This window comes from Calliphora vicina, chromosome 4, assembly GCF_958450345.1.
Source record: "Calliphora vicina chromosome 4, idCalVici1.1, whole genome shotgun sequence".
NCBI lineage: Eukaryota > Metazoa > Arthropoda > Insecta > Diptera > Calliphoridae > Calliphora > Calliphora vicina.
In genome coordinates, this window is record NC_088783.1 from 93860674 (window position 1) to 93882139 (window position 21466).

At 29.8% G+C, this 21466-nt stretch overlaps 1 protein-coding gene and 1 pseudogene across 1 annotated transcript in view; one reads left to right on the forward strand and one right to left on the reverse strand.

Annotated features, from left to right (window-relative positions):
- Positions 1-5353: 5353 nt before the first annotated feature.
- LOC135958577 (transcription factor Adf-1-like) lies at positions 5354-6180 on the forward strand (annotated as a pseudogene).
- A 5103-nt stretch (positions 6181-11283) lies between these two features.
- The window catches only part of LOC135958833 (uncharacterized), a 201593-nt gene continuing 191410 nt past the window's right edge, over positions 11284-21466 (reverse strand). Inside the window, exons 4-5 of the mRNA XM_065509746.1 lie at positions 11944-12154; positions 11284-11882 (exon numbers count right to left, since the gene is read on the reverse strand). Of these exons, the coding sequence (XP_065365818.1) occupies positions 11765-11882; positions 11944-12154 (329 nt within the window). The 3' untranslated portion in view covers positions 11284-11764. The remainder of the gene's footprint in view (positions 11883-11943; positions 12155-21466) is intronic.

Sequence of the window (21466 nt, forward strand, 5' to 3'; positions counted from 1 at the left end):
GGACGATGGGTTTACTTAAAAACTTTTTCAGAATAAATTGCACATAATGAAACTATTAAAAATTAAATTCCGCATTATTCTAGAAGTTAATCTAAATCTTCGTTAGCTTAGTGTACAAAGTCCTTTTCAGAAATATTACAGGAGAGACAAAAAACGTTCTAAAATCCATGATTTGAAATATTTATGAGATCTGATAATGGAGTTTTATTACTTACATATTTGGTATGATTTATAATGACAAATAAACATTAAGAAGAAGTGCGTATGCATATTATAGGTCCTTTTTTGGGACTTGTAACATTTTCTGTTTCATATCAGAAAGTCGAGGTTATAATAAATTTCAAAATTATTAAATATTTAATTAAAAAATTGATTTATATTTTTTGGTTGAAATTTAATGAAAAAAATCAATAATTATATTAGTATTATATACTCAATTCCATTTGACTGAGATAATAATTTTGAAATTTTTACAAAACAAAATGGATTTAGCACTTTTGTATATTCATAGTTATTTATATTAACCATTCCTGACAACTAAAAACTACAAATTTTAAATCTGTGTATACTTTATAGGACATTTTATGTTTTTACACATATATGATGGTTAACCGGTTTAACCGGGTTTTTCGATGTCGGTTAACCGAAAAACCGGTTTTTTAAAAAAGGCCAATTTTCGGTTAACCGACAACCCGGTTTTTTAAAAAGTCGGTTTTTTATAAACACTATAACGGTATAAACTATTATATCGGTAACGGTAATTGCAGTTATTTCGGGGTAACGTTAGCCAATCTTAAGAGAAAAAAACATGAAGGTAGGAATTTGCGTGAGAAACATTTATTTACAAATTGTTACTAGTTATTTTTTATACCCGTAAGAACAAAACAGTTCTGTTTATGCTATTGTCTGTCTGGTTTCTGGTTTGTGTTTTAAATAATAAACAATAAAATTTACTTACTATTTTGGAAGCTTTATTTCAAATTTATAACTACAAATTTTAAAATTATAAACGTTACACGATTTTACTGGTAATGTATTTAGTGGGAAGGAAAATGATCATAGCTATAATTTTTAAACAAATAGTAAAAAATATTTATCTTTGAAACTGAAAACAAAACTGATTTCAAAGCACTTAATATAAATTAGGAATAAATTAAAATTCGAAAGCAAACAGTGTGCTATTTTTTAAATATTGTTAAATTTTTAATAGAAATGTAACAATTTCCAATGGAACAATCTCCGAATGGACATTGATTAATATTTGTTAAAAGCGTTTTTGGGCTTGACATATTTGACTGATCTCAAGAATTCATTAAATTAGAAAAGTTCACTAAAAAAAAGAGACTGCTAACCATGCTTTAATGCCCCTCATATATCCAATTCCTGGATAAATTAAAATCACCGTCCAAACATCCCATAGTCCACTGTGACAAACCTTTTATATTCATGACAATTTTAGACAATTTCTCCTATTGAAATCACGAAAATTTATTTACATGTGTAATTTAGGTATGAGGCATGTGTAGTTTATAATTTTCTTGGTGGCAACACAGACACATAGTGACAATTTAAGTTGTTGTTGTACATTTTAAATAAATAAAGAGGTGTTACAATTTTTAAACTACTAAACGTCTTTTATTTGTAATCAAAAGTATCCGGTTTATTTAAAGGAAATAAACCTCTGTTTTTTAAAGGTAAAACGTAACAATTGGTATCAGAAGTGGGATTGCAAAATAATAAGCATGAAGTTTGAAGAACTAAAAGTTGTACAACTCAAGTAAGAATTGAGTAAGTTGGAGTTACCTACAGCTGGTAATAAAGCTGAATTGAAACGGCGTGATATTGACATCGGAGACTACGAATTCGGGTATAAAGAAGAAATTTAAGTTTCTACAACTGCAACAACAAGCAAAATGGATTTAAGCACAGTGTTTGCTGCTATGATGGAAAAATTTAAAGAATTTCAAGAAACTTCTAGATCCAACAACGAGAACTGGAAGCGAAATTGCAAGAAAATTCTAGAGCTAACAACGAGAAGCTGTTAGCTGAAGTCAAAGCTGAAGTTCAAGAAAATTCTAGAGAAGTTCAAGAAACTTATAGAGTCAACAATGAGAAGCTGTTAGCTGAAGTTAAAACTGAAGTTCAAGAAACTTAGAGAATAGTGCTGATCAAAAACTGCAGGATCTAGAAACAAAGGTTAATAATCTTCAATGCCAAGATGGACCGGTGCGAATTATTCCAGAGGCATCTAGTCGAATAAAGGCTGCTATTTTTGATGGCAGCACACCATTTAACGTTTCCAAGTTCCAATTTGATACAGTTACGAAGAGAAACTTATGGAGCAATGAAGAAAATGCTATAGAATTGATTTTGGCTTTGAAAGGAAACGCAGCAAGAGTTCATGAAAGGGTGCACAGTGGACAATTTTGGTCATTTTCGGATCAATTTAATGAATGAGGATTTTTGTAAGACTTTTTTTGTTGAATAGGTGGGACTTTAATATATATTTTTAATCATAAAAATCGAATTATTAAAAAAAAGTTATGAACGGTTAAAGATACATTTTTTGATTTTTTTATAAAAGTAATGTACCTCTAACTCATATATTTTTAAACCAGGGAAAGGCAACCTATACTATTGTATTTTAAAATGTAATTAGTTATACACTCTCTCCGTTCTCACCACGAATCGGTGTTGCCAGTAAACTTTCGTCTCTTTTCCCCAATTAAAAATCTCATATTGTTCATCATACATCTTTAAAAGATGGGACATTTTTTTCACTGGCAACGCTGATTCTTAAATTGTGCGATAAAAAAAAGATACACAACCTGCTTGTTTGAGTTCTCAAGCTAGACTGATTAAAGGCTGGGTTAGCCGACCGTTGATGTAATGTAACCGTAATGTTGACTTAACGTAACACTTTAGTGCGATTATAGAACATTAAAAACGTGTCATATGTTTTTGACATAAACAAACAAATTTAAACAGCTGTTTGAAAGTGTTATCAACACAATTGTTTTAAATACTGTTCAAGCGATTTTATAATTTTTTTCTGCGATTTAAAAAAAATGTATTCATCATCATTGTGAAGTGCTTCGAAGTGACTTCATATATGTTTATATTAACCCATTAGGAGACAATTATAAATATTATTTATTACCTTGTCATACATACTTTATTTATTAAAGGTCCGATAACTTAAAAATTAATTAATATTGTACTTTATACTAAGGGCCATTATTACAACATGCCTTTATTTTCGTAATAGTAATAGTTAACTTTAAGGGTACCTTTTTCTATTGCTTAAAGTTTCACCTTCACTATTTCGAACATAAAGGCAAGTTGTAATAATGGCCCTAATTTGTTAATTTAATTTGTCTATACAAAATATTAATTTAATATTTTCAAACTTATTACTTTCGATTATTATTAGTATACATTTTATAAATGCTTGTGTGAACTAATTTGTATAATATGTAAATATTACCATAACAATAAAAAAATTTTGTTTTTAGTAAGAATTGTGCTAAATTTCCCAATTATTGATAAATTCACTGACATTTATTGTTGTGGGATATGCTAGTTCCTTTGTCCCCTTTTACAATGCAGAAATTGAAAGGCAGACATTTTTCTCATTCTCTTTGGAACTAACCTAAACCTGTGTAATACACACTGTACCTCTTCAACACCTCGCTTTCAAACTTCGTCTGTCTACCTTTCAATTTCTGCATTGTAAACGTAGACTATGCGCATTTCACTGGTTGCTTAAGCCAGATCATCAGGAAACCTTTTCCCAAAAGGCTTTAGAAAAACTAAAGATATTATACAAATCAAACTTAGAGTGAATGAGAATTGCACGTTGAAACGTAAAGAAATTCTGTTTTTAACAGGTTCAGACGTTACAGTTACGTTACATTTTGTCACTATAACTGCTTTAACTACTTTACACCAGAGCTGTAAATGAATCATTCTTTTTTGATTTTAATTCATTATGAATTAGCTAAATTTTGAATTAATTCATTGAATTGAAAAAATGAATTGAATGAAATTTGAATCAATTCAAACGAATTAAGCAGAAATGAATTTCAATTCATTTCTAATTCAAATGAATTTGTAAAAATGAGTTGCAATTCATTTACAATTCATTTGAATTGAATTCATTTTGAATTAATTCAAATGAATTAGAAAAAAGAATTAGCAATTCAAATGAATGACTCGAAAATGAGTTGCAATCAATCAAATTCAAGAGCAGATCTCTAGGGGGAATGAAAGATTTCTCCTACCAAAATGAAAATATCCAGTACAAAAATTGAAAAGCCTTGACATATATACGCGCCTGATCAATGAAAACATGGTGTTTGGAGTTTATTTCTTCAAGAAGAACTGATTTTTATTTTGAAATACGCTGAACGACAAAACATATTTAATATTCAAGAAGCAATTAATAATTTTTGAAATTTTGTGACCCACGACCACCCAACGACAAACTTTTTGCTAATGTTTATATTATATTTATTTCAAAAAAATAAAACTATCTTCCAAAAATAATCAAAAATCAGGAAAAATAACAATGTATGTAGTTCAAAACACAATTGAGTTTCATAAATAAGGCTAATTAGATTTAATTAGAATGCATTTGGAAATGAATTGCTAATTTTTTTTCTAATTCATTTGAATTAATTCAAAATCAATTCAATTCAAATGAATTGTAAATGAATTGAATTAATTCAAAATCAATTCAATTCATTTGAATTGGAAACGAATTGCAATTCATTTTTACCAAATTCATTTGAATTAATTCAAAATCAATTCAATTCATTTGAATTAGAAACGAATTGCAATTCATTTTTACCAAATTCATTTGAATTGACTCAAATTTCATTCAATTCATTTTTTTGTGTGAATGATTCGCGAATTAATTCAAAAATGAGTGATTCATTTACAGCTCTGCTTTACACACAATAGAAACGATCAGCTGTTCCGTTCCGTTAAGGTTACATTACATTACAGTCGGCTAATCCACCCTTAAGGTTCAATTAGTCGTGCCATAACCGTAACCATATAAAACAGCTGTTCGAACCAAACTTATGGGCAACACTGTATTTGATTATTGGTGACATACCATAACGCCATAGCCATAACCGTAACCGTAGATATCAACTGAATTTTGGTTTTCTGCCATAACCATAAACAGCTGGTTGATAAATTAACGTATTTTTTTGATTTTTTACCATTTGACTTTTATTTTTCATAGTTGCTGAATTTTTTGGTGAGTTTAAATTTATATTTTTCTTTTCTTCTTTTCATAATTAGTTTTTATTTACATGAATATTTTTCAGACAATAATAGTCAAATGGATGACGAAAAGCTAATAGAGTCTGTGCGAAACTGCCCTTGCCTTTATGATAAAACCCACGCAGATTTTAAGGATCGCGAAAAAAAGACGCGCTTGGATAGAAGTAGCCAATAATTTGGAAGCTGATGGTAAATAAAGTGTGTTTAGTGTTTATACATATGTATAATAAAAAGAATTGTATATTCTGATTAGAAACTGCAGTTATGAAGCGATGGGCAAATTTGAGAGAGCGTTTCAGTAAAGAAATTAGAAGTTCTCGAAACACATCAGGAAGTGGTGCTTCTTTGGGAAGGCAGTGGGCATTATTAGAAAGTCTGCAATTTCTAAGAAGTCATATTATTCCTCGTCCGTAAGTAAATTGAATTATCATTATTTATAATTAATAATTATGATTTGATATTATCAGAATGAGACAAAGTGCACCACAAATTTTGGAAAGCAGCATTGAAATTTTAAATGATGTTTCTGAGTCTTCCACACCAGCTCCAATATCGCCTTCGCAGCCAACTACAAATTCCCAAGAACAATTAAATTCAATTCCGCCTAATCAGTCTGCGTCATCAACATCTAGGACAAGAAAGCGAAGATCCGCACAGTTAGATGAGTTGGACACTACCATACTGTATGTAGTAAAAAATTTCCAGGAGGTATGTGCACGTAAATCACGCTGAGAGGAGACTAGTGCGGAGATAAGCGGTTTTGGAACAATGATATGCTCTGCCATTTCAAAATTGAAAAAGAAAAACCAATCGCTAGTGATGCGTCGTTGCACCGAAATAGTTATGCAAGTGCAAATTGATGAGGTCGAGGAAATCCAAGAGTAATTGGATTAATATTTTGTTTTAAATAATTATCTTATTGAATTTTTTTGTTTTCTTAATTTAAAATTTGATTGTTTCCTTTTTTGCAAGGGAATTAAATGTGATTTTGAAATTGAAGTACAAAGAGTAGAACATTTATATATGTATGTAACAACATCTTAATGGACTATGAATTTTCATTTTTAATAGTTTTTAATTTATTTGAATTTAACATATTAAATGTACATTTAATATTTGTATAACAAAATTTTAAATTAATGTTTTATTCTATCTGATTTTGAAATGTTACCGCGCCTTCGTTCATGAAATAATTGGTAAGGTGTACCCTGTAGTCATAAGCACTATTTCGACCCCTACGTCTGAATGTTTGTACAGACCGCAATGGCCCTCCATATTATCCCAATTCGTTCCGCCATTCTCCACTTCCCCCTTCTCCATCAGTGTAATTTTCTGGGCAGTACCACCTATTCGTATCGTGCAACATTATGAAATTATGGAGTACTAAACATGCTAAAACGATTTTTTCTGCATTTTCTGGATGGAACTCCATTGTTGTTCTTAGCACTCTCCATCTCGCAGACAAAATCCCAAACGCATTTTCTATAACACGGCGAGCCCGTGATAACCTGTAATTGAAAACACGCTCAGCTCTTGTCGTATTTACTCCTGGATATGGCTTCATAAGATTATTTTTTAATGGAAAGGCACAATCTCCCACGAAATAATGTGGAAAGGGCTGAGATGTTAACGGAAGAGGGGTATTAGGGGGTAGTGGCAACTGATTTTCCAACAAATCTTTTCCAAATCTTGTTTCATGAAAAATGCCCCCATCACTCTCACTTCCATAAGCTCCAACACTTATAGCTGTAAATATGTATTTAGCATCGCATGCTGCTAATAATACGATGCTGAAAAACTTTTTGTAGTTATAATACATGGAGCCTGATTTTGGTGGACATTTTATCGCAATATGCTTTCCGTCGATAGAACCTACACAGTTTGGCATGTTCCACATTTGGGCAAAGTCTTTGGTGATGTTTTCATATTGTTGCTGGGTGGGTTCACTCAAATATATTGGTGACAACAGTTTCCATATAGCATCACATGTCTCCAGCACAATGTTTCTCGCAGTAGTTTTTCCAATTTTGTAGCTCCAAGCTAATGTTTTCAAAGCAGTTACATATGCTAAGAACCTAATAATCATTCAAATTAATATAATATGAGATGTAAGTATTTTAAAAACATACAGAAGTGTGAGCGATAAGCGCTCTTCGGCATGAATTGTTTCCTTGAATTTCCGCATTGATGGAGCCATTAATTTAAAAAATAAATCATAAAGCTGCCGTGACATTCTCGTGTGTGCAAATAATTCTTGTTCGTCCATATCTTTTATTTTTAGAAAAGTTTTCCGGTGATAACCGTTTTGGAACCAATCCATATTTATTGGCCGTACACGCCAATGTCTTCTATACTTTAATTTCCTTCTTTTGGAATATAATGTTATTATATTTATGAACAAATGCTCAATTTCTTCGTCACTGCTCATACTATTACTTTTTTGAAATAAATAAACAAATAAAAACATTTGAAAAAAATAAACAAATAAAAACATCAAAAACAGCTGTTTATGGTTATGACACCACAAATCGAGAATAGTAAAAAATGCCTATGTTATGACTATGGTTACGGCTATGGCGATATGGTAAGGCACGACTAATTGAACCTTTAAAAGTTGTTTATTTCTCTACAATGCGTGTGCACACGCACGTAAGAGAAGAGTAAATGAAAAACACGGCGCCCGTGTCTGCCATAAATGTCTGCATACTTCATAAAATTATAAAATGTTTCACATTTTTTATTTTTTCGTAATTTTTCAAATTCAACAATAGTTATTTTAATTTTTTTCCATTAAAACCTATTTTTTGCACAGTGTTTTAAAGATAATTTTATACAGACAAAAATGAGACATTACTTATAAAGTTTTCTTTAAGAAAAATAACCTTTCAATCAATTATTATGGTATTTTTGAAAAATACCCAGATTTTGTGCAGTCAAATAATCCATTGTATGAAATTGTCGAAAAATATAGAATATTTATGTTTTCGATTTAAAAAATCGCCATAAAATTATAATTTGAATTAATGTATATCGAAATGAATAAAATTAAAAACAAAAAAATTAGTTTTACTTTTCTATTTTTTTTAGTAACAAAAAAGTGGTGTATGTGAGCTCTAGTTTATAGCCTTTTGGGAAAAGGTTTCCTGATGATCTGGCCTAAGCAACCAGTGAAATGCGCATAGGAACTAGCTTATCGCCCAACAATAAATTTGAATGAATTTATCAAATTAAAAATTGGGAATTTAGCATAAAACAATTTTACTAAAATACTAATTTTGTATTCCCGAATAACCTTTTAACGATAAATTTGCAAGTTGCTTGTGCATTAAGACTAAACTGGCAACTCGCTTTATTTTGATTTGCTTGCGAAAACAATAAAGCATGTTGTTTTTATTTTTTTTGTTTTTTTCTTTACTCACTTACACACTACAGTTTGTGTCGGCAAGAAACCAACCAATTGTATGTAGTAAGGCGATTTAAGAAAAGATAAATCACGGTTTATTGTTGTGTTTTGTTTAAGCTTTGATATTTTTACAAATAAAACTTGAGTGTGTAATTCTCAAACACTCTATAGTTTTATTTGTATCATATCTTTAGTTTTTCTAAAGCCTTTTGGGAAAAGACTATTTGCTATTTAATAGCATTTGTACTTCACAAATAAATTAGTTTAAACAAAAATAATAACTTTTGGCTACATATTAAATACTTCATCAAAAGTGTATTCTTCACTTTCTGAGGGCTCTGTTATAATATTATATATATTTGTATCACATTTTTGGATTAATTCTTTAGTTACTTGAAAACTTTGGCAGCATTTATTCAATCTTTTCAATCCACATCTTATATAGAGAAGTGAATTCATTGTATTTAATATCATTCTATTTCTTATTTTATTATTTAAAAGATTCATTCCGCTAAATACACGTTCAACTTCTGCATTATTAAATGGCAAAACTAAAAATTTCATAACAAAATCAGTCAATTCCTTGAAGGGATTTTCATTCACAGCAATACTGTATTCATAAACTTGTATCCAAAACTCAATAGTTGTCTTCTGATTTTGCCACTCGAATGAAGTTAATTTTTGCCATTGTAATTCTAAAGTTGTAATTTCATCATTTGAAAAATTTATCATGTCTTCTTTGAAATTTTCATATAATTTACTTTTATTTATTTTTATACTATTGTCAACAGCAAAAAAGTTAATATTTTTTAAATTTAACAAATTTTTGGGTAATCTTTGCCTTAGTTAACATATTGTTACGTTTTAACCTTTTCAAAACGTTTGGTTTATTTCCTTTAAATAAACCGGATAATTTTGATTGCAAATAAAAGCCGTTTAGTAGTATGAAAATTGTAACAACTCTTTATTTATTTAAAAATGTACAACAACAGAATTAAATAGTCACTCAATGTTTTTTTATACACGTTTATAAATTCTCAGAAATACAGACACTTTATAATGTACACGAATTCAAAAAAGCTACAAAAATGCCAAAACGGTCACACTGCTGATATTGCTTTCGTGTTACACTCTTGCAGTTTGCCGAATGTAAGAACTCCCGAGTTTTTCTTGCATTCTTAGTAACCGTCGTATAGAATTACCGCAGAACTCCCGAATTTTTCTTGCATTTGTATTTTAGTAGTCGTAATAAAATTCAAGAACTCCCGAATTCTTCTGGAATTAGTTGCAGTTTTAGCCGATTGTAAGAACTCCCGAATTCTTCTTACAATCGTATTTTTGCATCCCTAGCCGAATTTAAGAACTCCTGAATACTTCTTGACTTCGTTGTAGTTAGCAGATCGTAAGAACTCCCAAATTCTTCTTACAATCGTATTTTCGCATCCGTAGCCGAATTCAAGAACTTCAGAATTCTTCTTCATTTCGTTGTAGTTTTAGCCGATCATAAGAACTCACGAATTTTTCTTACAATCGTATTTTTGCATCCGTAGCCGAATTCAAGAACTTCCGAATCAAGAAAACTTGACTTCGTTGCAGTTTAGCCGTTTGTAGATGTTAGACTTCTAAACAACCCGAACTTTTTGCAATATTTCACTACAAACTCTCGTTTGTTTTCTTTTTTCACTAAGTCGAGTATCAACCGTTGTTCCATCATCATTTCACCACTCACCTCGTGTACCGACTCCGTCGTTTCATCATCGTATAAGATTCTACCGTCCCGCCGCTACTACGTTTCATCGTTTCAACGAATTTGAATAACTTCGTAGATTTAAGTATTTAAGAAGTTGATTAAGGTTTCGTTAATATAAGCTTTGTTTTGAATATTTTTATATAACACCCTAAAAATATTCGTGTTTTTATTTCAAAGGAAGCAGACCTCTCAATCGAACCTGGACAGACTGAGTCATACTTCAGCTGGAAAATTAAACTGCATTACAAAGTTAGAATTACACTTTTTGTTAACAAAAGCAATAACGTCCACCAAAATATTTTGTTTTTTTTAATAACTTACTATCTCCTTTCTTCTACGTATTATGCACAAATATTCCTTCTATTTTTTAATAGCTGATAAAAAAAACGTTTTAATTTATATCAAAATTCCACTTTTTGTGCTGCATTTGTGTTTTACAAAAATCGAATATGCAGTTATTTGCTTTGATGTATTCTTAATTGAACCGAACGCTATTAACAAAAACATTATTATTGTTAGTGCAAAAAATTAGGCAAGGTAGTGGATAATAAAATTATAATTTTCAATGAAATTAATTAATTACTACAAACGAAAGTATATGAAGCGAAATATATCTATGAAAGTTTCTTTCATAATTTAAACAAACCGATTTGAGCAATTTTTATATGTATTCTTTATTTACGTTTATTTTGCATTAGGTATTAGTTGATATGTATAATAAAATTGTTTCCGTTTGCTTCTTGTTACATAAATTATGTATGTATGTATGTATGTATGTATGTATGTATGTATGTATGTATGTATGTATGTATGTATGTATGTATGTATGTATGTATGTATGTATGTATGTATGTATGTATGTATGTATGTATGTAAGTATGTATGTATGTATCAAAGTATATTTATACAAGTACATGCAAGTGATCAGCTGTTTATTTCATTTTCCTTTGTAAATACTTGTGAGATTGTCAAATTTTTTTACTTTGTTGTTTTTCTTTCTATGTTTGTCAACAGTTTTTGACAATATCACCAGTTTTTACACAAACAAAATTAATGTTGTTTTTTTTATTGTTGATTTGTTGTAGAGTTGCATGTACTTGTATAAATATACTTTGGTATGTATGTATGTATAAGGAGAGTGTTCAAATAAAAAAATGACATTTCATAAAATATTATTTAAGTTTACATGTTATGTACAAAGTTTGAAAAAGTAGTAGAACAATTACCACCATATTTGTATTTTATGTAGTATTAATTATTCAGCACATAAATTACTTCTGACAGTATTGATTTCATTGATGCATAGTGAGGTAAACTTATGATCTTGGTGGTTTTATTAATTTGCTAATAGGCGGTGTGAGTTTACAAAACCCAGCAGCGTCAAAAACAGGGAGTAGCTCACGCACACGACCAGGGATGCTTCCATCTAACATTCTAAATAAATACTTACAACATAAGAAATTTAATTTTTCGAATACTGACATATGAAATTTACCTTCTTTTATATTCTATTTTAGCACCTTTCAACGAAATATTTGTTTCTGTTGGGAAAAAAGTAGCATCGTAAAAATTAAGACCGTTTTGCAATAGAATATTATATTCGTCTAGTGAAGCAAGCGTTACTCGAATAACAGCTGGAGGCAATTCTTTTTTTTCCACACGATCTATTTTATCAGCTCCATCTGATTTTGGTGCGGATGAAGAAGCTTTAAAAAATTTTCAATTAAATGAGTGTTAGTTTTGGCTGTCAATTTTGTTATATGTACATTAGGGATATAACTTTTGACATTTTTGAAAAATAAAATTTGACGTGACCGTAGCCAAGGAGTATTCGAGCTTAAGTTATTAAAATGGATCCTACAAATGCTCCAGGGGCGGCGCTATGGGGGCTCAAAGTAGGATACCTTCGACATGCAAAATTTTTAAACACGTGCCATTTTTTTGTTTATCATCCGATTTCAAAGATTTTTATATTTTTGGAAAGCACTCGGCTAGATCTTAAAAAACATGCTTGCGTGTGCTATTTATCTCTTCTAATTTTCGAGTTATATTTAAATTTTGGCCATACCTTGGCCCGCTATTTTAAAAATATTGGACGGAATGGCCTCGATTTTTTTTGTTAGTTAGACAACTAAATTACCAATAATATGCAAAAGATTTGAGATCAATATCTATTATGGATCTAAAAATAAACGATTTTCAATTTAAATATTAAAAAAATAGTGGATTTTTGCTGTTTTTTGAGCGAAAAGGTGACTTAACTCTATTTTTATTTAAAAAAAACTTTATTTAAGAACATATAACACTTTTATGTTTTCCTGTAAGGTACACACAGTTACTAAATTATACGTACGATTTACTTTTTGGGCATTTTTTTAAAAATCTATATATGTAAAAATACAAGGCCTGACTTATTCATTCACTCACTCATGACTGATGAGTCAGTGAATCAGCTCGAATACACCTTGGCTACGGTCACGTCAAATTTTATCCGGATCGAACTAGCCTTTTAGAAATGCCAGATTTATTTCCAAAATTTCGATTCTGCCCCACTGTGCAGTATACTGTCAAAGTGGATAATTTTTTCGTATTTTTGGATAAAGTAATAAAAATTTAAATTAAACACAATTAAAATAACTTTTTTTGTTTAAAACATTTAAATGATGGAACCAAAGAATAATAACAAGAAGTGAAACGCTGTCAAAAAAAACCTAAGTCGGTTGTCAAAAAAAACCTAACTATATGAATGTATTAGTAATATATTGTTTACATCTATTGGTGAATAAACCACTTTCACCACACTCCTCAAACACACATAGTTGTAAAAAAGCGACCTTAAAAATTATAACAAAATTTTAATACAATTAAATTTAAAAATTCGAACAATTCTCAAATTATTTATTTTATATTTGATCTGAAAGGTTTTATAAATAGATTTTTCATCTTTTTATTCAATAATTTCTGCAAAAATTAAACTTATTTGAATTTTGTATTAATTTTCAATACGAAATTTTACAAATGTGTTTTTTTCAGTTTTAATTTCAACACCCAAAAATTGAATGTCAAAAAAAAAAAATATATTTTTCGTTTGTGCAAAATATGCATGTCTCGGTTAATTTAATGGTTTAAATGTGTAGAAAAAAATTATGTAGAATTGCAATTTTCAATAAAAAATTTTGAAGATAAATCTCTCTCTCAAGTGTGTTGAATTCACATACTACTTGTATGTGAGAAGAGAGAGAGTTGTTGTTGTTGTAGAAAAAGAGAGAGCCTTCCCTTCTTGTTATTCTTTGGATGGAACCATCAACTTCAGGTATTTGAGTATATGAATAAAGGTAGGGTCACAAATGACAAATATTTGACGAAAAAGACGTAACCACTAAATAAAATATATTTGAATACTTTTATTTATTCCAAAAATTTATTTTACTTTGGATGATTCAAAACAAAAAAATTTGTTTTATTTTATTTGATGCTGTTTGATCTTACAAAACAATTGTAAGAGCAAACACGTCAAACAAATTTGTGCTAAAAAAAGTGGTTACGCTTTTTTGAGCAAATATTTGCCATGTGTGACCCTACCTTAAGAATCTTTTATTTAGATTTTTTTTGTAAAAGTATTTTTTTTTTTTTTTCTAAATGTTCTAAATTTAGAGTATTTTTAATTTTTGATGGATAATAACTAAATACGTTTGCAGTTGTTTGTTTTTAAACTATATAATAAAAAAGGACAATATTAAGGCTTTTATTTTAACAAAAAAAATGTTGCGCATGTTTGCGCGCCTTTATTTAAATTAAGATTTTATTAAAAGACTCGAGCTGCACTGTGGCGGAAATAAATGAAAAAAAATGGAAATGAATCTGTAACTTCTAAAAGTATTGTCCTATTTTAATAAAATTTCCCATGGGTATAGAGGAGGTGTAGCTGAGTTTAGGTTTTAAATTTGGAGTTAAATCACAAATACGCGCAGGAGCCTCAAGGTCTCAAAGTGAGGTAACTCGGGATGAGAAAAAAACACCTGTTTGGTCATAGCGTCAAATTTGGAACCCCTCTAACTCAGAGGCCGATCTTGTTGAAAAATTATGTCTAAATTACTATCCAATAGGACTAACTTTGGTGCCAATTTCGTCCCGATCGGAAGACATCAGTTTTAAAAATTGTTTCATTGGACATTTCATTTAAAAAACATTTTTTTATAAAATTATTTATTTAAAATTTTTTCTATTTTTTTACTTATAACAATCTTTAAAAAATAGATATAAAACAAGTTAGAAAGTATGGTCGGTCAAGCTCGAACATATAATACCCTACACTACACTTTTAAAATTTCAATAATTTATATTTTTGAGTGATTTTCGGAAGTGGGCCTTATATGGGAGCTATGACCAATTATGGACCGATCGCCATGAAATTAGGTCGTGTGATTTATGTCTATACTAGCTAAAACCCGGTGTGCTTCGCTACCCGTACCGTAAAGATTTTCAATATATTTAGTCTATCTAAAATTAGTTTCTGTTCATGTGAAAAACATGGATTTTCTAGATTTAGCCCGCAAACTTGCAAAGACTGACGTTGAGTTTTATCAATTATCATTGCAAATACTAAGCAAATAGGAAACTGCAATCGAATAAAATCAAATGGCATTTCCGAAGTTATAATTCCCAGTTATAAAGGTCGCTCCGATTAGATTCTTCATTAATTGCCTTACTGTAAGTCGAGTGCCATTACAAATACGCAAACAATCATACAAACAAACAAACAACCATTGACTTTTATATATGGGGCATTTCACGTCAAGTGAACCAACTTTTGAAATCGATGTCTTCCGATCGCGATGAAATTTGCACCAATGTTAGTTCTATTGGATAGTAATTCGGACACCATTTTTCAACAAGATCGGTCAAGAACTCTCTGAGTTATAGGACATTTTGGCCAAACAGGTGTTTTTTTTGTTCTTAGCAAAATGTGTCCCAAATAGTTTAGATAGCTATTTATGCAATCTTTCGAAAAAAAAATTAAAAAAATTTAATAAAATATTTTTGATTTTTTTTTTAAATCAAAAATATTTTTGACTTTTTCAAAATGGGCCCTTTTTATTTTTTTTAAGAAAGCTTAGGTCTTTTCCTAAGCGACCTATATGGTCGCTTAGTGTGATGCGAGTGGGATATCTATCAAAAAAAATATTTTGTCAAAAATATCTATCAAAAACTTTGTTGACTTTTTTTAAAAAAATGGACCCATTTTTTAATTTTTTTTTTGCTCAGAAGAAAGCTTGTGTTTTCCTTTAACACCCTTTTTGTCGCTTAGTGGGATGCGAGTGGGATATCTATAAAAAAAATGTTTTGTAACTCAAGACATACAATTTTTTACTTTTTTTTGAAAAATCAAAAACCTTTTTGACTTTTTTTTTCCAAAATGGACTCTTTTTTTATTATTTCTCAAAAGAAAGCTTAGGTCTTTTCCTTTAAAACCTTTTTGGTCGCTTAGTGGGATGCGAGTGGGATATCTATCAAAATAAATGTTTTGTAACTCAAGACAAATGTTTTTAAATTGATTTTTTTCATATTTGTGTGTAAGTGTTTCTAAAACCTTAAAAATAAAAACCACAACAACTGACCGATAATAGCCACTGGAGGGGTGCAATATGAGGCCGACCGCTATTAATTTTCCACCCCCAAAATTTGTGTGAGTTTTGTATCTTGCGGCTTTTTTAGTCAATCCTAGAGGTAGTTTTCAGCGCACGTGATTTTCATTGTTAAAATATCAGGTGCCCCAGAAACAAATTTTTGGAATCAAGTGGAAATATTTTATGGCCCTTCTCCGAAGTACCAGTTTATTTATTATTTTATGACATTTGACTTTAAGTGGGTGGAGAGGTAGAAGTTGACAGGTAGGTTATTTATATGGTGGTTTATTTTTATTATTATTTGTAACATTTGGTTAAACTAGGTACTTTAGTATGTAAGCCCTTCTTGACCCTAATAAAAGATTTTAGACTCATTCATTAAAACGTACTACCTATATGATCTTAAAAAACTATTTATTGTCATTCTGAAGACATACGGAAATCAGTTTTTTAGAAACAGCGTTAAAGTTAAGACGTGTGTTATTTACATAAATACTTACAAAATTCAAAATGTCTATATATATATAAGGGTTTCAAATGTATACATACAAATTTTAACATTTACTTAATATTTTTGGTAGTCCGCGCATTTATGTACTAAATATTAATAATGATAGCTGCTTTAGCTGTTCTGATATATAATTTTTCATCACATCTATGGGAGGTGCCACGCCCACTATTGCTATTTTGCCCATTTTTGACCTAAATAAGTAGTTCAAAATTTGAACGCTTTACATACTACAATTATACAAATAGATATGAATTTTAGTATTTAGATTGTTTGGGATGTGCCACGCCCACTATTTTAGTCCGCCCATTCTTGTCATAAATATTAAAATTGATGGTAGAATATCCGTACAAAATGTATGGATTCTATCTCTTATTGTATCCCATATATTAGATTTTTTAAATAATAATCATATGGCAGGTGCCACGCCCTCTGTGGCTACTACTCCCATAAATATTTAAACAAACAGTGGAATTGCTCATGCAAAATTTGAGGACTTTAGCTATTATAGTTTCCTAAATATTTGATTTTTAAAATTAACCTTGTATGGGAGGTACCACGCCTACTTAAATTTCAAAACAAAAAGTAGCCTATAGCTCCTTCCAGACATACATAAATATACTGTAAAAATTTCAAACTAATAATAATAAACATACATACAGACACACATTCACTTTTATATATATAGATTAAAGATAACTATGTTGAATTTTGTGTGTATACCAACATTTTTAAGCGATTTATGTACGTTAAAGTGATTTTCGAAAGCGGGTCTATATGGGAGCTATGACTAATTATGGACTGATCGTAACAAAATTTGGTAACACACATTTTGTATATATAAAACTTATTTGGATCGGAATTTGTGGAGATTAAACATTTATGACCGATAAAGTCCAATCTCGGAAGGTCATTTGTATGGGGGCTAGGTGAAATAATGGACCGATTTCAGCCAGTTTCAATAGGCTTGGGCCGAAAAAAATATGTACCAAATTTGATCGAAATATCTTCAAAATTGCGACCTGTACTCTGCGCACAACGTTTACATGGACAGCCAGCCAGACGGACGGACACCGTTTAATCGACTCAGAAAGAGAATCTAAGTCGATAGGTATACTTTAAGGTGGGTGTTAGACTAATATTTTTGGGCGTTGCAAACATCTGCACAAACGCATTATACCCTCCCCACCATGGTGGTGTAGTGTATAAATACAGCACACTTTAAGGCACTCAGTTGATGTTTTTTCGAAAAGCGTCTCTGATAAACTGACTAACGACTGCAACCTCTGCCACTATTTATAACACTGCCATCTGCACTCTAAATTGCTCTTTAACTGTCAAAGTTCGTATATTCTAGAGCATTCTAATACATACGCCATCTGTGGTGTACTTTCTACAATGTTCTTTAACTGAATATTCGAATTCGAATATACGGTCGCAGCAAACAGCGTTGCCATACTTACAATCAATGGTCAACAGAAAGCTTTTATTCAATGTTAATAATGCCCACAGATATGTTACAGTTTGCTTGAAAGCATTATGCTACTTTTAAATCAGCCGTTAAAATCGTTATATTGGAATTCAAGTACAATTTCGTAACATATGTATTTATAAAAATGTTCACAATAATATCGAGCCCTCAGCGCCAAATTATCGTAAGCGACAATACACAAATTTTACAGGAGAAGGTTTTTTGATTATTTTGAAATTTATACATAGAATTAAAAATGTTATGATGCGATATATAATTTAGTTCAAGCTATTTGCTTATTTTTCAAAAATATTTATAACTTTTGACAATTAAAAATTCATGGAATACTTTATTGAAAAATATGGCAAAAAATGTTTTTTATTGAATTTTTGCATAGATACAAATTTTTCGAATTGAAATTAAATTTTTATTTATGAATAGTTTTTAATGAAATTTCACAGATATGTAGATTTTTCTATTTAAAATAAAAAACTTAAAATGAGTTTTGAAATTTATTATCAGCAATCCCGCAATTCCCAAAAAAGTGTTGAAAAAATCCAAAAATGGGAATTTTTAGTTTTTTGGCTATAATATCCATACCAGTGTCGGGGTTATCAAAACCCTTTACAAAATAATTAGAAACATATTAGGCCACCCAAAATTGGTTACTATATATTGATATCGAATATGCGATTTTAGATTTTTTGCCCTAAAATTTAATTTTACATAAAAAATAGGTGTTTTTTTAATGGACCTAGTCCCCTCGCTAACAACAATTTTTTAATTTTTTTTTCATTTAAAATATTTCATGAAAACTTAGCCTTCAGAAAATATATATTCCTTATACATCCTCTTAGAAATTTTTTGCGATATCTTAAAAAGAAAAAAGTATTTTTTCCCAGAAGATTAGCGAAAAATCGTCTTTTTAAATTTTTTAAATTCGAATGCTTATAACTTTGGACTTAATCATTATTTTTAAACAATTCTTTTTCTACTTGACATATTATATGTTGTTACTCCAGCAAACGAAAATTGGGTAAAAATTTTTAAAATTTAATTTTAAAATGCGAATACCTCCTGAGCTATTAGAGATATTTGACAGCTAGGACAAGGTATTTTATAGTGCTCAATGAGATTATATGTGTGTAATTTTTTTGAAATCGGAACACAAACGAATAAATTGGATCGTTTTAAAAATATAATATGCCCGAGGTGTCCTATTTTGAGGACCCTTGGTCGCGCCCCTTTTGGACCCATGAGGTCAAGGTTCAAAACTTAAACTCGACAACACTTTTTCTTTACGTGTGTGAAATATTATTCAAACCAATCTAACCATTTGGAAGTTACAGATTTATTTCCCTCTTTTTTTTCGATACCACTATGTGTCGCTTATGATAAAATTCGTTTTCTGTAAAATATTGTTACGTTTTAACCTATTCAAAACGCTGGTTTATTTTCTTTAAATAAACCGGATACTTTTGATTGCAAATAAAAGCCCTTTAGTAGTTTGAAAATTGTAACAACTCTTTATTTATTTAAAATGTACAACAACAGAATTAAATAGTCACTCAATGTTTTTTTTATACACGTTTATAAATTCACAGAAATACAGACACTTTATAATGTATACGAATTCACTTGAAAAATACAGCACACTTTAAGGCACTTAGTTGAGTAACGACTGCAACCTCTGCCACTATTTATAACACTGCCATCTGCACTCTAGATTGCTCTTTAACTGTCAAAGTTCGAATATTCTAGATCATAAGCCATCTGTGGTGTACTTTCTACAATGTTCTTTAACTGAATATTCGAATTCAAACAGCGTTGCCAACTTACGATCAATGGTCAACTGAAAGCTTTTATTTAATGATGCCCATAGATATGTTACAGTTTGCTATTACAGCACTGTTATTTGAAAGCATTATGCTACTTTTAAATCAGCCCTTAAAATCGTTATATTTGAATTCAAGTACAATGTCGTAACACTGCCCCCCGCTTAAGCCTGTTCGTCGCGAATAGGCATAGATTCACTTCTCCCATAGGCGGCTAGTCGTTCTAGATGTACGACCTTCATTTTAGATCTCGGGCTCTTTTCTTTCTGTATTCTGTACACCACGTCGTTTAATTTCTTATTGAGATCACATTTATATTTTTTTATTTTCTTTATTTTTTATTACTATTGTGAATTAAATGTTAATGAATTCAAAAATAACTGAAATTTCAATATTGTCGCTAATTGCCAACTCATTACTTTAACGTCAAGCAATTGTCAAATATTCGCGATATAAGAGCTTGGGAAATTTTATAAAAACTACTGTAAAACATTCGAATTATATACCATTTTGAAATTAATAAAGCATTCTTGGATTGAATCGAAACGAAGCAAGATACGGTTTTTTTATAGTCAGCGATAGAAAACTTAAAGTTGTCCAATTTTAAAAGCTTAAGAATAAACATGGCGCCCGAGCAGGGACATCTTTAATTAACAGTTTTAAAAAATTGCTGTATTTTATTCCAAAATATTTAAAAAACAATTCTAATCTACTGAAGAAATTAATTTTGTAATCTATTGAAAAAAATAATATTCTAATCTACTGAAGAAATCCATCTTATAATCTTCTGAAGAAACCTAACCTCATTACTGATCACTTAATACTTGTGGAAGAAAAAACATTAATTTGGAATCATACTTATCATGCCTAAGTGCCACTGCAGAAAAAAGGAAAGTGCCAAATAAAACAGAATCCCGAATCAGGTATTAAAGTGTGAATAATTTATTGTATGAGATTTGTTTACAATATAACAAAATTTTTAAATTGAAAAAATTTTATCCATACAATACGTATATTCTCTCTCTTTTATTCACAATTGAAATAATATAAAAATAACTTTAAGAGTGAAACATATAAAAAACGTATTTTAAAGTTCTTTATTACAAAACTTAATATGAAATGCTCGAACAATAAATTGAAATCCAAGCATTAACACATAATTTGTACAGAAATTTACAACCAAGGCATTGGTTTATTTGTTATAGAGTTGGGTTTATTAGCTCAGTGAAGTGACCGTTCTTTTCAGCTTAGCTCACTGAAATGAGAATTGCCTGTAGTGAATTAAATCAATTATTTCTGTTGTTAATTGTTAAAACACACAGTCTTTTGACAACTAGAGATTTATGCATGAAATAATTGATTAAAATTTTAAAAAATCAAATTGAATTTTATTTAAACTAATATTTTTGCGGAAAAAAGAGTTAACCCTTTACGGAGCAAGAACTCCAATTCTTTTAGTTTTGTTGTTTTTAGGTGATAAATAGGCTATTATAAATAGAAAAATTAATCAAACAATTTTTATTAAAAATTAAGTTACTATTTTTTTGAAAAAATTATATGTTGCAGAAATGCAACAT